General features: G+C 39.5%; 1 protein-coding gene across 1 annotated transcript; it reads right to left on the bottom strand.

Moving 5' to 3' along the window:
* Positions 1–2,036: 2,036 nt before the first annotated feature.
* matcap2 (microtubule associated tyrosine carboxypeptidase 2) lies at positions 2,037–15,666 on the bottom strand. Its single transcript, XM_051390852.1, has 7 exons — positions 15,350–15,666; positions 13,035–13,708; positions 10,179–10,322; positions 8,014–8,146; positions 7,476–7,781; positions 7,204–7,301; positions 2,037–4,812 (listed from the first exon to the last, which is right to left on the bottom strand). Exons 1-7 carry the CDS (start codon positions 15,372–15,374, stop codon positions 4,654–4,656), a joined length of 1,539 nt encoding a protein of 512 aa, XP_051246812.1. The 5' UTR covers positions 15,375–15,666; the 3' UTR covers positions 2,037–4,653.
* Between the last annotated feature and the right edge of the window lie 2,434 nt (positions 15,667–18,100).

Here is an 18,100-nt window from a genome sequence, read left to right as displayed (position 1 = left end):
GCTGTATGTCACTTAAAAATGATTAACATGATTGTCTGATTTCATAAGCTTCTGTAGGTTGTTCCATATGTGTGGTGCATAAAATCCAATTTCCAGTCTCAGTGTTAATGTGATGATTTTTGAGGACCAAATATTTTTGCAGCATAGTGCAATGTGAAATTGAACTAAATGGATGCAAATCGGCACTCTGCAATAGACCTCCTTTGCTCAGGCAGAACATTGCAGTTTGGTACTTTGCACTTCTTCTTTTGACTGAAACACATTTTACAGCCAAAGTGTGGCAGAGTCATCATGCTTCTTACTTCCTCTATCAGACCTACCGATATTTTCTGGATCAGAATTTTGTTTTTAAAATATACTGACCCCAGGTGTAAGTGTTGCCATTAAAGAACCTTCCCAGTCCTTCCTCTGAGTCTCTGCTTGTCTTGTGGGACAGCAGTGACCCTAAAATAATGAAACACAGAATACTGGATACTTGTTTACCTACGTGAAGCAAAGGAGATACTTTAAGGTCCAGTGTGTAAGACATAATGGCCCCAAGCTTCACCAGCACAGGAACGGCCCGGGAACTGTACAAACATGGCGGCTCAACATGGCAGCTGAATCTTTGTCTTTTCGCTACTTTAAAATGAGCTCTTTTTATCTACAGAGGAAAATAAATAGCCTAAAATAATCCAACTCAGGGTTCTGGCCTCAACAGCTGGACGGCTGAATGCAGAATGCTTACTGGCATATATAAGTATGTGTTTCTGGACAGACTCACGGCCATTGGGACATCTGTAAAAGAAATCCAGTCAGGGGCCAAGACTTAGTCATTTCATTTATCTAGCTTTGTATTCTCATTGTTCACAAGAAACACACAAATCAGCTAAAGTTCAGGAACTTATGAAGTTGCTTCAGCCGCTGCTTGTTTCCTGAAAATATTCTGAAGTCTCATGAGCTTCTTATGAGCCTCTGCTTTGTCCCATTGTACTCCATGCAGCTCCACCTGCACCCACCTGTGTTCATCTGTCACATGGTGAGCAGCCACAGCTCCTTGAAGAACATAATTATATATATATATATATAATAAACAATAAATATATTAACATGTTTCCTTAGTGTCTGTTGATTTAATACAGTAAGGATATTGCATTTTGTTCCTAATATATATATGGATTTCACTGACCCATGGGATTTCAGGATTTCTCTGGATTGTCTCTGCAGTTGTAGGTCATCTCTTGAAAATGCATTGTGTGCTACTGCCCTCTAGTGGGGAGGTGGCTCAATTTCACAATAATTCACATCAGCTGTCTCGTCATCTGATGAAAACATGTTCTCACGTCAGCAGGACAGGTGCTCTAAATAACAAGCTTAAAGTTGATTGCATCCATATAAAACCTCTTGTTTCAAATCGTCTGAGAGAACCTTCAACACAGGATTGGGCTCAGGACACGACAATAGAGTGTAATTCAGCATACTGAGATCTAAAGTTAAAAATTAAAATGGAATGGAAAAAGGTACATTTGTGCTGAAGGACAAGCATGTCTGATAAAAGGAGGTGTGTGTGTGTGTGTGTGTGTGTGTGTGTGTGTGTGTGAGTGAGTGAGTGTACTGTAGATTGATGCCCACTGTCCAGCATGTTACTGTTTGTAGCTGTAAGTCACCACTCGGTGCCCTGAGTGGTTTCCAGTTTCCCAGTGAAACCAGATGCTGATCAATGGGGCAGTGTGACACCTCCGAACAGGGTTCCGACAGACCAGGAGTGTCTGTTGTGACAGATTTGGTTACTGATTCATTCAGAGTGTGGGTCAGCTCCTCCAGATCAGGAAACTGGTCTGTGACACTGAGCTGAGTAGCCTATATTCTGTAGCTCAGTGATATCGGCTAGGCTAATAATTTTTTTACAGAGTTAATGTTTGGTTTGTCCGTTCTGGGCTACAGTACAAACATGGTGGTTCAACATGGCGGACTCCTCAGGAGACCTGTGGTGTCTGTAGATAAAAACAGATCATTCAAGCACATACAAAGAAAAAAAACACAACAAAGCACACAACTCCACTGTATTACTTTATTCGAAGATTCTACCTACGAATATCACAAAAAAAGTCATACAAATAGAAAACATCACACAGAAATGCCATGTTATTAAACTGTACCATTTAAGGGGTCTTTGAGGGAGCAGAGCAGCACATGTGCACCCGATATCAGGTCATTCTTATTCTTATTCTCAGGTCAAACTCATCAAGTATCACAAATCCTAAATATACCAGTCTGTATAAATGACACCAACATAGTAACTGCCCATATCAGTGCAGTCTAAAAGGTAGATTAAAGGTAACAAAGTGCAAATAGTCTAACAGGGCTTCAAGTCAGTGCACTTGGACCACTAGGGCTTCATAGAGCATAATGAGGAACACACCTTCAAACTGTCACACACAGAATTACAGGTGACTTTCACCCTTTTGGGACATTTTCTTTTATGCGAGTGTAGAACATTGCTGACAGGATCAGCTTTAATTAGCAGGCCTGTGTGTGACAACTCTGATGAAGCACTTGCACGGTTATCGGTCCCTCTCTCTTCAGTAAGACACAGCTGCTTCCTGCTTTCACAATCTTTCCCTCCAGCAACAACTCTGTTTTAATGCCTAAAATCTGTACTACAAAAATAGTAACCTTAAGTGGTATCTAGAGGAAACAAAGTGCAAGAGTCTTCGCTAAAGAGACGGATATAAAACAGTAGGTAAGTACACTTAGATCAGAGGTGCATGAGAGAAAGACAAAGATTCCTTACATTGGAATCAGATCCACAACTTTTTGACTTTGGCTAAAACTAAAATGTCTAAACTGAACCATATTCATGCACCACAAAAACATTAAGCATTCAGGTATTCTCCAAGAATTTCATTGTTGTGAGGGTGAAAGTGCCTCTGCAGCAGCATTCATATTGGAGCCTGACGGATATCACCGGCTAATTGAGCTTATCACATATAGGTATTAGTGATGTCACTTCTTTAAACAATCTGTTGGACTAGAGAGAACAACAATAACCTTGTTGAAGGAAACAGGACACGCAAAGGATCAAAGTGACAGTAGTTGTGTTTCCATCAACATGTATCCCAAATTTTAACCAAATTTCTGCAAAAGATTATGTGAAGGAATGCTTGTTTCCATCCGCTAGCGTTTTGCAATTATTGGGAGTTGTTTCACTGAGATATGCAGCCGGAGAACAAGAAGAAAAGGGCGCAACAAGATGGTGTATTTAAAAGAGCATCATTCACACCTCAAACAGTGAAAAACAATGCAGAAAACAGGATGGAAATATGACATATCTGTTTGTTTCATGGGTTAATGTGAGAAAGGTTCCATCAGATCTCTGTGCAGCGATCATGGATGTATAATAGAGCCATGGGAGCGATGAGGAGACTGTCATCAGTCATGTGACTTAGATGTTTGCTAAGTCAGAACGTTTCCTAATGTGATATTTCAAAATATGTTGATTGAAACAGGACTAGTGTCTTTTATGAACTAGTACAAGTTATTTGAAGGGTTTGAATTTTGAATTAAAGTGAAAGGTATATATTGGCCGCTAAATAACAAGAGTACAGAAATCCTTAATATATGTTTGAAATCAAAAACATAATTTTTCCCCCCACTAAGTAATGACAAGTGTATTTTTCAATTGTAAAATCTCAGTACATGTCTCGGTCACAATTCTTTAACAGCCAAATTTAAGGGATCCTGATCAAATATGTTTGTCCGTGTGATGTGTCTGTTTTCAACAACACATATCAGCTGACATACGGTAAACAGTTAATGCTGCAGTGGGTAGGTAGGTAGTCTAGTGCTTCTAATGACATTTGCAAGAATCCACCGGGCCTGACTCAACAATCAGCTATTTTCAAGCTTCCAACACAAAGCATCTTTCTATCTTTCTCAGCTCTGATTGGTTGTTTTCATTCAGGCCCGGTAGATTCTTGCAAATGCCCTTTAGGAGCACTAAGAGGAGCTGATTGTTTCACAGATTATCTGTCTCATGTACTACTGTCAGGATATAGAGAAAGTTTCAGCAAATATGACAAAAAGTTAGTTTTATGAAAGTTACCTACTGGCTAGCTTTAATAGATTTTTAAGTCTCAAATGTCAATATAAGCTTGAAAACTCCAGTCAGACTCACATGTTTCAATGGATATTAATTCATATTAATTAATGAAAGTCCTCTTAAACCTGGGTATCACACAAAACAGAAACAGTCAAGTAAAAAAATGTTGGCACCAAGTGCTTGTAATTGTTATAGCAAAGAAAAGTATGGTATTGAAAAAGTATCATTTTTGTATTGATACTACAATCCTTGGATTGTATTGGCACTGATTAAAAAATTCAAACGACATCCAGGCCTAAACACAACATATTGAAATGATTCTCTGGGTGATTCCTTCTCTATCTGTGGAGAAATGACTGAGCAACAACAGATTTTTAATAAAAGCTAATATCAGATTAAACTAATGTATCCCTGTACCTAACACAACTCTACACTACATGCAATACAGCACGCTGCACAAGTCGCACACTCTGTTACCATGCACAGTGACGGTGGTGATGCATGCGGGCCATGGCTGGCAGTGGGTATTCTGGTGTGATCAGGTTTGTGCAGGGGCGTGGGCGAGGGGGGGATCAGATGATGGTCTTGAGCTCCTCGTCAGTCAGCTGGTTGACCGCCATGATTTTCGTCAGCTGCTCAGCATACCTTGCCTGGTCCTGCATGAAGTGTGGGATGCGGACGTTCTCCATCTGAGCCAGGGCTTTCAGGCGGTCCACGTCTTCAAACGACACCTGAGCCCACAGAAATTAGAAGGGACAGAATTAGTAACCTGCTGCACTGGAACTCACTGCCAGAACCAGTGCTGAAATGCAACAATTACTTGAAACAAGACTAATGCCATGTTTCCACTGCAGGGCAAGGCTTGGCTCTACTTGACTCTATTCATTTTTATGTACCAGGTACCGTGTCAATTACGTTTACTCTATGAATAGTACCCTGTCAACGTAGGGGGGGTTCTTAGCTGATCGACTCAAGCGCACAGGAACAATGGAGGATAGATTTTCCTTTTGAGATCCTTTCATCAACAATCAAACAAAGGACCGTCTGCACTTTGTCAGTTGACCCCAGCATGGTTTTGCGGGCTGCAATTTGCAGTCGGTGCTGTCTGTCCGTATCGCGCAAGGGTCGCTTCTCTCCGACTAAGACGACCAATCAGTGGTCTGCCGAGTTTTTACGACAGAGGTGATACTAAAAAAAGAATCAGGTAATATCCACAACTTTTGACAAAAAAGAAAGAGTGAGTAGAGTCAAATCATACAAACGAGTATACAGCCATGCTAGCAGCTCTGTTAGCTCAGTGGTGCTTTGAGCTCAATGCTAATGCCAGCATGTTGGCAAGCAGGGCATTGAGCAAATGCTCGTGTACATGTTTAGCAGGTAATGATTACTACTGTTCTCATTTTAGTTTACTGTCTTAGCATGCTAGCATTAGTGAGTTAGCACTAACAAAGTACAGCTGAGACCGATGGCAATGTCATCAGTTAGCAGGTATTTGGTCATAAACAAAAGTATTGAACAAATTGACATTTTGACCTGATGACGGAACTAGAAGAAAAGCACTTATTAATGAATGGCAATCCATTCAATTGTTGAGATATTTCAGTCTGAAACAAAAGTGGTGGACTGAAAGCCACGCAGCAATCAGGGCTAAAGTACCTTCCAGTTCAAAATCAAACTATTCTGTGTTAAGTGAAAAAGTGAGTGACACACTTTGCTCATGAGGAAGGTTTTTGATTGATTTCTTTCATATTTTAAATAAATAAATAAATTTGTTTAAAGCTGTGGTAGATAACTTTTATAAAAATAACTGTCGTATTTGCTGAAAACTTTCACTATATCCTAACGGTAGAACATGAGACAATCTGTGCTGGTGGCCTGAAGATAGCTGAATGTTGAGTATCATTCTCAAAGCAAACTCAACCATCAGCTCAAAGCATCTTTCTCAGCCCTGATTGGTTATTTTGGTTCAGGGCCAGTAGATTTCTTTTCAGTAGAGGAACCAGATTATCTGTCTCATTTTCTACTGTCAGGATATAGAGAAGATTTCTGCAAATATAAGTTATAGTTATTTTATGAAAGTTAGCTACTGTAGCTTTAAAGTTATTTAGTGTATTCTGCCGCAGTGGTGTTATTAAAAACACATTGATTCTTACATCACATTCAACATCTACACTGGAATGAGCACCTTGTTTAATCAGTGGCTTCTGGTCCTCTCAAGCAGAACACAGCCTGTTCTCTCCTTAGGGACAGCAAGGCCTCTATATCTGAACTGTAACCCTCTTCTGTGTAGTTAAACTTTTATTTCATGCAAATGAATGTCACAAAGGACATTGTTCTGCTGTTAGTGGCGTCATAGAAGCAGAGGGGAGATACCATTAGACGCATGACACCACTGAAGGGAAAACAGAAAACAGAGCAGGTCCGTTTATCTGCAGTAGTGAGGAAAAACCCAAGAAAACTAGCCTTTAAAGGGAAGTCCGATAAATAATGTATTCACCTTCCTTCAGGACACAATCAGCACAACACTGAGACCTTATCTGCTACTCTGATATGGAGAACCCATCCTCATTGCTGTATGGTGGAGCAGAAGAAGCCGTGCAAATGTCAGCCTCTGCTGAGGTAATTGGGGCATTTGATTAGGATGCCTCCTGGACATCTCCCTGTGGAGGTTTTCGGGCACATCCAACAGAGAAGAGACCCTGGATTCCAGCCTTAGGGATCCCCCAGGAAGAGCTGGAGGGTATGCCTAGGGAGAAAGATGTTTGGGCCACCTTACTTAGCATGCTGCCACTGAGACAAAGATAAGTCGAGAAATGGATGGAAGCTGACAATTCAGCATTTGTTGTGGTCTTTTTGAAGCTGCAGGAACTTCAAATGAAACAAGTGAAACAAGGGTCTGCCGGAAGGTAGACATTTGGATTCAACCAGTGACTGTAGCTAAAGAGAAGGAAGCAGTGGCATGGCCGATCAGGATTAATCAACCTGCCTGATTCAGGTTGTGACTGACATCACCAAAACATCTATTAAAAAGACTTTCAGCTGTGGATAATGCTGCTTAGTGAATCAGTAAACTGACTAATGACACCACCAGCACCAGACCAGAGAAAGTTGAGCTGCCTCACCTTTCCTAGAGCCATTAGCAGTGAGAAGTTGATCTTGTCTCTGTATCTCAGGATCTTCAGGATACCATCCAGGTAGACCTGATCTTTACTGAAGCATCCTGCAATGCGAGAGGTCAGAAGTTTGTCAAGTGTCAATATTAAAAGGCTGATATTAATATTTTGAACATATCATGTGAATCAATACAGGTTTAAACAACCAGTGTTGAACTGTCTAACTCTACATTAACTTTGTAATCAAGCCTAAAACTGGCTGCATATCAGCAAACTCTGACCTGGCTGTGCGGTATCGGTCTGGCCTCTCTTGGCTCGGACGCAGTAGTCCCAGCGGGTGTTGGGGTCCTGGACGAAGCGTCCCAGATTGTGGAAGAGCTGAGAGAAAGACATGTGGCTGGCCTGATAGACAGTGTAGTAGAGCAGGGCGGCGCGCCACAGAGTGGGGTCTTTCCTGAACAGGACACTGTGGATGCTGGCCAGGCCCTCCTCTGTGGGGTTCAGAGGCTTCAGGTTGTGCTTCTTCCTGCCCAAACTGCTGCTCCACGGCTGGTGACAGTTGTTGATGCCACGGAAATAATGTGTGCCTGGTGGACAGAGACAAGGACTATTTATATAGTTATATCTGAGTTCAAATTCACATTTACTTGAAGCAACATCAACTCAGGAAATGGTCTACGGATCCAGTGTACTCAAACCAAGTTTCTTAGTAGATACTGTATCTGACTTGTCATTAGAATGTCTGCTGGTGAACTATCCCTGGTGACCTACAGGAGGCCCACATTAAAAATAAACATGTATGAGAGCTACTGTACCCACCAATCTCATGCCTCAGCATGCCTTCCAGCCAGTGCTCCCGGGCAGTGGAGATGTTGATGGTCAATGTGGGTCTGCCGTTCACCACTGTCATGGATGCTCTGGACAGAAGGTCGTCTGTCACCTGGACTACAATCTATCAACACAGATAGGAGTCAGTGCTACTTTTTTGTTGATTACTTTTTTGTCGTATTGTCCTTTACCCTGTCAAGTCCAAGATAGTAGTGACAACAAGAATAACACTATAAGATCACCATAACACACTCAAAATTACAGTATTGCATGGCTGTTGTATTAGTCTGCATTAGATGGTACATCTGTTCATTTCTTGGAACTCCCCAGGTGGAGCTGAAGGATGTGGCTCAGAAGGATGTCTAAGGCTTCAGTGTGAGTGCACTTAAAGCAAGGTCCTCCCTATTAACAACATGATGCTGCCTTACATAGAGTCCAGTCTGATTCAAAAAGTAAGGCTCTCCAGTGCCCAGCAAATTAGACAGAGAGGGTGTGATTGACCTGTTGTTCAGAAAGTATTGATCATCTTTATTCTATGTAACAATAAAAGCAAGGTTGGAAGTGAATCCAAAGACATTAACAGAGTAATAACAATAAGTGTTTTAGGTGTGTATAGTTAGTAAAGGTATAGTTTATAACTTCTGTAATGTTGCCTTCAGCTGCTTATGTGACTCCTTCCACACAGTTTCCTGTCTTGCCCATAGACTATATAATAAGTAGCGGACGGAGCCATTCTGACGTCAGCCACTGGTTTGTGGACTTTCATTTTGATTGTCGCAATTTTGGACCCAGATGTGATCACATTTGGACGAGAGTGTGGAGCTGGGGAGTATACACATTGCTGCGACTCTATCCTGATTGGATCTGACTGATAACCCGAAGAGATAGCAACTAGTCAATCACAAAGTAGCCACGCCCTAAAGCATACCCTGCCTTATGGTCTATTTTACTCTAAATGGGACCAAATGAACATCATGCTGTATGGAAGAAGACTGGAACTAGAGACTGAGACCATAAACCCATTAGGAAACTGTTTACTGAGCTCATAAATCAAGTCAGAAGTAATTTACTCACAAGGTTAAATACAATCAGACAAATCTTTGGGCCTGCTGGCAATTAGAAAGAAGAGAAAAAAAGAGAACATTTTGGCCTGACCTCTTCTACAGTAGCCCAGACCCCAAAACAACAGAATAGGGGGTTGACATCATTGTGAACTTTTTTTTTTATGTATTTGTCAGCTTTTTTAAACTGAGAGGCAGGCATACTAAATTCACTATACTGAAATGGACAAGAATGTTAACAGCAGGCCAGACAGCTGAGCATGTGTTCTGTTTATACTGGACTAGGTGTCTGCGTAGGCGGACATATTCAGATGTGCAGTTGGCGTGTGCTTTCCTAAATCTTGGGCTGCATTTTGATGTCCACAAATATGTCAGTGTGAACCCTCACAGACATGGGCGCATGACAACACTGACATTGTGCAAACCCTTGCACATCTTTGTGGCCAAGACTCTGAAAGTATAATTAGAGTTAGTCCTAAACCACTGATGCTTTACATTGCTGAAATGTGTTCTTCTATTATTTGTAGCAGCAGCTCAACAAAATGAGCCCATAAATGCAAGTGTCACATGGTTTTATGTGGATTTCACCTTTAATGCAATTCCCTCCATTGTATTTTCTTTCCACGTGTATGTCTAATCCCATTAGGACTTTACCAAGCATACACAAGGTGCATGTATATGTGGTGTAATGTGTTCAGTGGAACATTATTAAGTTGGTGATGTAATGTGTATTTGTTGATGGTTACATAAATGCAGCTGCAAGCAAAGTGCAGGCTGACTTCATTGAAGTGGCGGCTTTTTGCTAGGTCTTACTTTTCCCTGGAGCTCATTCACTTAGATGCCCTGATGATGTCTGCTGCTGTGTAATGATGATGTACAAATCCACCATGACACAGACTGCAGACTACAGCCACAGAGAAGTACCAGGCTCTGCAGCCTTTTTTTTTTTCTTTACTACAGTGGAAATTGCCAGAAATGTGTTGTTTGTCATTGTCTTAGAATCACACTGTGAAAAAATATAACACCACGACAGAATACAAATAAAACACAATGCATCTCCATCATCAAATAAGCCTGAGTCGCCTTTCCTCTTACCTCCCCCAAGCAGCCTTCCTTCTCCATGTATTTCTTGACGTTGTGCCAGATGCGACTCTTGGTGAGGAGGTTGCCCCCAGTGACCTGTTCAAACTTCTCATAGCTGCCATATCGCTGCAGGGCAAGCTCCATGATGTGCACTGCCTGCAAGATATGTGAATTCATCATCAAGCTGCCCATGACTGTGTTCTGTTGTTGATGCTTTCGAAGTCAGTACTTGGCAAGATTTCACTTTGGTGCTCCAAAGTGGTAGCAATACCTGCTACTACTGTACACTGCTAAAATCAAGTCCAACAGACAATTAGACAGATATTTAACAAACACTAGTTAGTCAAACTACTCTTTTAGAAAAAAAAAAAAAGTAACAGTAAAATAATTTTTACAGAAAAACTATGGGACATAGAGAAGCTGGCATTAATTGGCAAGCGCTCTGATGGGGTTCCTCAAAGTTCTATACTTGGTCTTTCCTTAATTCCTTTTCTCTATTTATATGCTCCTGTTAGGTCTCATCAACAAAAAACATCTCTTTTCATAGCAATAGACTAATACTGGCCTAGCCGAGAAAGATATAGACTCTTTGGGCTGTTGGCTTGAAGACCCATTCTTGTGTCTCCTTCTCATGGTCACAAAGCATCTGTATTTAAAGGTCACTAGGAGCACTAGGAGGAGCCAGAGGAACCTGATTTGATTTTTATATATTTATATAATATCTATATATCTATATATATATCTATATATATATAAAAAATAACTACTGACTGCAGCTTTATATTTTATTTTTATTTTATATATATATATATATATATATATATATATATATATATATATATATATATATATATATATATATATATATATATATATATATATTTATATATTTATATATATATATATATATATATATATATATATATAAAATAACTACTGACCTAATTATAAAGAAAATAAGAGATTTTTGTCTGAGAAATTAAGTCATCTTTTTCTGTCTTTAATTTCATTTTGTAAAAAGGAATTTTGAGAGAATCATATTGTGAACCCAGTCTCATGAATTGTTGCAAATCATCAGTTTAATGTATTGGATTTGTTCCCATACATACTCTACACTGCACTCTTTTCCCTGACAAAATCCATGAATTTCATACTGTAAGACAAATGTAATTCAAGTGACAGTCCACTTTCAAAGTTCAAGACAGAGGAAGAAAGCGTGAAAAACTAGGGCAGATGCCAGGAATAAACAAACAAGCACAAGCATCCTCCACCACAGGATCATTTTACTGCGTTTCCTGTTGAGCTCACTCACTCCTTGTCTTACTCTCTGTATACTTGTGCTACTATAAGAGCCTGCAACACACCACACGTCTGATCTTATGCCCTTATTCATTAATTTGTGGGGTGATTGAACTTGCAAATACTGCGTGTGATTCTTCTATGTGCTCATACTGTTAACGTTGATTTAAAACACCCACTGAGGCAGTTTTAAACTAATCATCCAGTGTTTGCTAAGCTAAATTTGTTTCCTGAACTGATTAATCCTAGCCACTTTCCACTTTCACTTAGACAATAGGCTCACCCTGCATCAGCTCTGATCAGCCCTGATGCTAAAAACAGCCTTGGCAGCATGTCTCTGTGATCACAGTTTCCAACTTGACTGCTGGCACATGGAGGTTGCTGATCTCGAAGCAGCCAGCTCAGCACCAACCTCGTGCACTAAGGACACTGTTGTAGATGTGATAAATGACCTGTCACTGCCTCTGGGCCAGAAATTGGTGGATTTTTGCACAACACTGTCCGAGTGTACTTTCAGCATGCAAGCAAGCAAGTTTCAGGTTTTTGACTTTATCTATTTCATCTTTACCTTGATACAGTACCTTGGAGACTAATATATGAATTAAATCACAATATGGCCATGTGCAATCTCCAAGAAGCTTTTTTGAAGCTTTTTTATGAAGATAAAATGTGTGACAAAACAGCATTACAATGAAGAACTGTAGTTCTGAAATACCCTGACTTACAGACCTTGTTCTCCAAATGTAAAAAAACATGTTTTTCTGTTATGGACTTTTTCTTACTATATTGTGCAGCCCTTGTCCAAAGGCAATAACATGACTTTGCTTGCAACCCTGCTACTAACCTCAGTTTATGCAGGTGTGACACTTTAGAGATGTAACAATACACTCATCTCACAATTCGATACAATTCACAATGCTTGGTTCACTACATAGCCCCCGAGCTCAGCTGGCAGCCAGCAGCAGTAGGTCGGCTTTTGGCTAAAACAAATGTCACTATACAATGAGAAATAAGTTATATATTTATCTGAGATTATAACAATTTATTTGAAATATTTCTTGTTTACATATATGAAAAATATGCTCTCAAGTCTCGAGTTAATGCAAGTACTATATGATGGACATATGATATGACAGTAAACTGAATATCTTTAGGTTGTGATTGTGTGTAACAGTGTGTTTTTAAAATTAATTATTTTAAAAAAAAACAAGGCCATGGAACATTCAGGAGGATCTATTGTCAGAAATGGAATATAATATTCATAGGTATGTTTTTATAACCACCTGAAATAAGAATTGTTGTTTTTGTTACCTTAGAATGAGCCCTTTTTACATACAGAGGGCGTGGGTCCTCTTCTGGCGGAGGCCGCCATATTGAACTGCCATGTTTCTACAGTAGCCTAGAATGGACAAACCAAATGCTGGCTCTAGATAGGACCTTTAAAGTTTGTCAAGAGTTTTGTGGCCACTATAGTTTCTTCTACATGCTTGGAATGGGAGTGCGAGGCAAGATGCATTACATTCTACACACTTGTCCTTTAAATTGTTCCAAACACAAACACACTCTTACCTGTGTGAGAAAATGGTCAGAGGCATTGTTATGCCGGGCCAGGACAAGTGGAGAGACAGGGTTGCTGTACTCAAACTGTGGATTGTAGTTGAAGTCAGACTTAAAAAATTTGGCCTTCTCTTTCTCAACATTAGATGGCTTGATGGCTGAAAGGATGCAGAGCTTCTTGGCATATTCCACTTCCCGTGCGATCGCTGCTTTGTGCAACGAGGGAAGTTTAGTGCGAGGGGAATTGGGGATGCACGCCTTTCTGAGCTGTGGAACTGCGCGAGGGGTCAGGCCCATGGTGCTGCCCACAACTGCGATGTTCCGTGCTGGTTTCGGGACATTGGAATAGCTGCCTGAGAGGACACGATTTGCCTGTGCAGGTTTACTGCCACCTTCTGCAGCACGCACCTTTTTAGGAGCCATGCCTGGACGGTTTCTTTTACTCAACGTGGAGCCAGATTTCAATGATGGTTTTGGTCTTTTGTGCGGGGACTGCTTCGGGCTCTTCTTCTCCTCTTCCTCAGCCTGCAGCAGGACATTGTAGCTGCTGGAGCCAGCGCTAAAGAGGTCTTTGAGGACAGATGAAGATATCTTCTCCAGGTACACTTGGCTTGGACTCAGTGCCTTGTCAGTTGAGTTTAAGATGTACTTTTTGGACATTTCTACCTCTGGCCAGTGGAGTCTTTCTGAAAGAAGTAAGATGAGAGACCAGTAAGTAAGGACAGTCTGTTTGCTGCTTACTTTAGAATTCACGTGCATCTTTTATTGATAGCTTGATAGACTAATCCTCTTATCAAGGCAGGATAAAATTAGATCTATTGCAAGCTAAAAAAGGAAGGTACCAAATAAACGGATGCCCAAACTTGTATTCAGTGTGATAACCTGTGTTTTAACATCTCTATAAGCAAATGAACAACTATTGTTCCCCCTTTCTGCAATCATAACATGATCTGACACAAATAAACATAATTTGACATCTATTGGATTTCTGTAATGTCAGCAGTCCATGGCTATGCACCATGAGTCTTGCTATCACAGAGGAAATTATTCTCATCATGTCTCCAGAGACAGGGCAGTACAGCGAAAGAGTTAGAGTGGCTGTGCGATTTCCAGTAAGGAGACCTGGGGATGTCATCTCTCTGTTCGGACAGGAGCACTGAGCCGGAATCCATGCAACCACAGACAGCACAAACTAATGACCCTGCAGCACAGTAATGATCGTTAGAGTATAATTTGGAGCTTCATTGGCCTGCTCAGCCACCGAATCAAATACTATTATCAAACACATGAGCTGGGTGTCTGCTTCATCATTCAGTTTCAACTGATGTGGTACTGCAGGCTACTATCAGCTCACACTTTTAGGTACTCAACATAGCATTCCTATCTGGTAAATACTGGTGTGAAAAGTTTGACAACAAGAATTTTCAAAGTTACCAAAATGTATGACGTAATCCTGAAACTGAATGAGATTCAACAGCACAACAAAATGAATTAATGCTGAATCCATCTCACCCATCACATTAATTTAAATATCAAAGAGTCCTAATGTGAGTTCAAAGCAATAACCAGCATGATTCAGCACGGAGTGAGCTCACCAGAATTCAGCCTTTTAGACTGCTGCTGTTGGAGTCTTTCCAACACAAATGCGTAGGACAAGATAAGATACCTTATATAATACAATATGAACTATAATGAACTAATCCATCGTTTCCTAGATCATAATCAGAACCATAAATACTTTATTGATCCCTGGGGGGGGGGGGTGGGGGTTGGTTGCGTTACAGTTGCTCAAGTTACTAAACAAGATATTCTATTAAGAAATAGAAATAATAATAAAACGTTAAAATGTGTATATTAAATGTCAATATATAACAACATATATATAGAAAAATAAGAGTGTGCAAAAATATGTACATTATATTACAGTAGGCTATGTAACGATATATAGAAAATAAGACATTCAAATATATATAGTACAATATATAACAGAAGCGTTATTGATAAATACTATTGATCAGTACTAATAATGCTATTAAAAATGTTAACCAGAGTATTTAAATATTAAATATATTCGTTTGTTGTTTGTGTTCGTTAATATTACTCTAGAACTCAACTGATTTAATAACTCATTGGAGCTCATTTACCCTCCTTTAACTGTGCTAACACAAAAGGATGGCACATCCGTTTTTACTAATATACATCAGTAGTTTTAAGAAAATAAGCATAATATTGCTATTGTTACGGTATTACATTTAAGTCCTGATACTAAGTAGGAGAGCTCCAACCTACAGTCAATGGAAAATAAGAGAAACACAAGACAACATTACCTGTCACTTTTATTGACTCCAGCATCCTCTGTTAAAGTCTCTGTAAACCTGAAACACCGTGTTGCTCTTCCAACAATACAAACGTTACTTAGCAAGTCAACCTAGCTTAACTAGCCGGCTAATGTTTGTTCAAATAGAGACAAGAAAGCGAGATACCTGTAGTGACTACGTATTACGACACGCAGAAATATATATTTATATATTTAAAACATTTCACTGACTAACAGCTGAGCTGACAGTCACTGTCCCGCCTACACCGAGCCTCCTCAGCCAAACTGACGAGAAAGAGCCGAGCTGTCCGTGTAGCTCTGCATGAGCTGTTTCCATGGTTTCGCTGGTAACTACGTAATACCAATGATAATACACACGGACGCTCATGGGAAATGAAGTCCCTCTGAGAATAGGTTGGTGAAAATATCCGCGTTTGGTCTTAAATGTTCCGAGATTCATACACATAATATGTAATATTATATATATATATTATATAGTATATTGTCAGTGGATTGAATTTAGTGTTAATATTGTTGAAACTCAGACACTTGTTGCTATTAGACACCATGCTTGTAGTTTTCTATTTATTGGTCGCACCTGCTAACTTTAATTCCACACATAAACATTAAAGAAGTGTGTTTCGGTCATCTAGCCAGTAATTCTTACCTGCTGGCATTTATAAAATAACTTATGATCCAGATAACTAATTTAATTCAAGTGAAGACCCTTGTGTATACTGCTTGATTTAAATAAATGAAAAATTACAAATTGTCTGCTTGGGACAATAATATGGAATATAAGAAGAAAAATATATTTTTGACTAGAGGGGAACTTTAAGGTGGTATTAAACACTGGGAATAAATATATAAATTAAAAACATCCAATAACTATAGTTGATTGTTGAGTCTCTATAAAAAATGTCTAACTTTTATTCCCCACCAACTGTCATTTTATTTTATTTTATGGAAAATATAACCCTTTTACGACATCTTATTTGGTGACGCCTTGTTTTAACATATGTAGCTTTCCAACCCTAGTAAAGTACACAACGAGCTACAACCTCATTTTCATCAAAACAAACCGGCCTCTGCACTGCTTGAAAACCACTGATCTTTAAGTACAGTGTGCAGGGACCTTCAACAAATTTCAATAACGGAAATATATTCAATAACCGTACTCTCATATTACAGCCTCACCAAAATCACTGCACATATCATTGGCCCCCTCCTGGTTATACTACAACTGATATTTTCACAATAAAAGACTTTTGTATATTGTTGGAGATTTTTAAGTAACTCAATAATAACTCAACCATTATGAACTGTAGTGCCACTATATTCCCTCCACACATCATTGTTGCACAACTCACAATACCAAGGGGTATCTTTGTTTGGGATTTGTGCTGCTGTCATTCTGACACACTGCGTGTGAAGTTTCACACTGAATCTACATGGGGATAAAAAATTGAACATTGAAATGTTCACTTTAGCAAATCTATAATGCATACAAGTATACAAGATTTGATTACTCTACCATTATCTCAGGAATTTCAATTGAGATTATCTGTAGATTATCAACTATTCAGATCATCCACTGATGTTTTCAAACAATTAAAGATAGATTCTCACCCAAACAACAGTCCTCATTTCCACAGAGGGAACAGAAGTCATCCTTTGACACTCAAAATATTTAAGCTATATTACTGTCAAGTTTGTAGAGAGTTGTCAACATAATAATGTAATATTTTGAACAATACCTGATCCTCTCAGATTTTTTTGTGACATTTCTCTTCTTAGATTTTGAAGAGAAATAGAAATTAGAGATTGTTTGAATGAATCAATGCGAAATGTCTGCGGTATGTTTGGAAATTCCATCACCGTCATCTTGGCCATCTGTATGTCAAAACATTACATGTGCTATGTATAAGTAAAAATAATCACTTTTGCAAAGTAATCAAATCAATTTGCAAAGTCATTCTATTTTCAGTATTTCAGTACTCTGTCTAGATATTCTCCTGGTACAGAAGGTTGTTATTGAAATAACCCACCTCTTTTGAATTCATGAATATTTACCACAATATTAAAATCCTCTGTTTTTTTAGAATGGAAGGTTTAACTATTCCAAACCATCTCTCCATGTGGCAGTTTGTGTCCCTTGTTTTGCTTGGGCCAAAGGTGTCATCTTCTTTTTTCAGATAGACCACTCCAAAGGGGGAAAAGGCCCAGGTAGTTTTCAAAAAAACAACAACAGGGCAGAAGTATGGATTTTCTTCATCTTCTTTCACATGCTCTCCTTGCACCTCCTCCAAGACCTTCTTGAAATCATAAGTGAAGGGAGATTTGCCTACAAATGTGTGGGCATTTCTTCGTTCTTTATCATTTTCCTCCTGGGCTACAGGACTGTCTTCCGGTTTCTCCGTCTCTTCCATGTCAGGAATATTGCTCTTTTTTTGTAGTATTTTGCAACCTGGCAAATGTTGCAAACTCCTTTAATCCTTTGTCTTTTGTTTTTCTCCCAATAGACTCAGCAACAGCTTTGAGCATGTGTGCAGAGCATATGTGAAGCACTGTAAACATTTGTATATCTTTCCATGTCTTCAGTTTTGAACAAATAGCAAAGGCCCTTTCCAAGAAGCTTTCAATGCTCTGCCTGACAGAAGAACAATTGAGACAAAGAGTACAATAAGGATTTTTTTTGCGGAAGCTGTTATACAACACATTGGTCCATGGTTGCCTAGGTTTTGTGGAACCGTGTGGCAGA

This window comes from Dicentrarchus labrax, unplaced genomic scaffold (assembly GCF_905237075.1).
Source record: "Dicentrarchus labrax unplaced genomic scaffold, dlabrax2021, whole genome shotgun sequence".
Lineage (NCBI taxonomy): Eukaryota > Metazoa > Chordata > Actinopteri > Moronidae > Dicentrarchus > Dicentrarchus labrax.
This window is presented reverse-complemented; position numbering and strand designations above follow the sequence as displayed.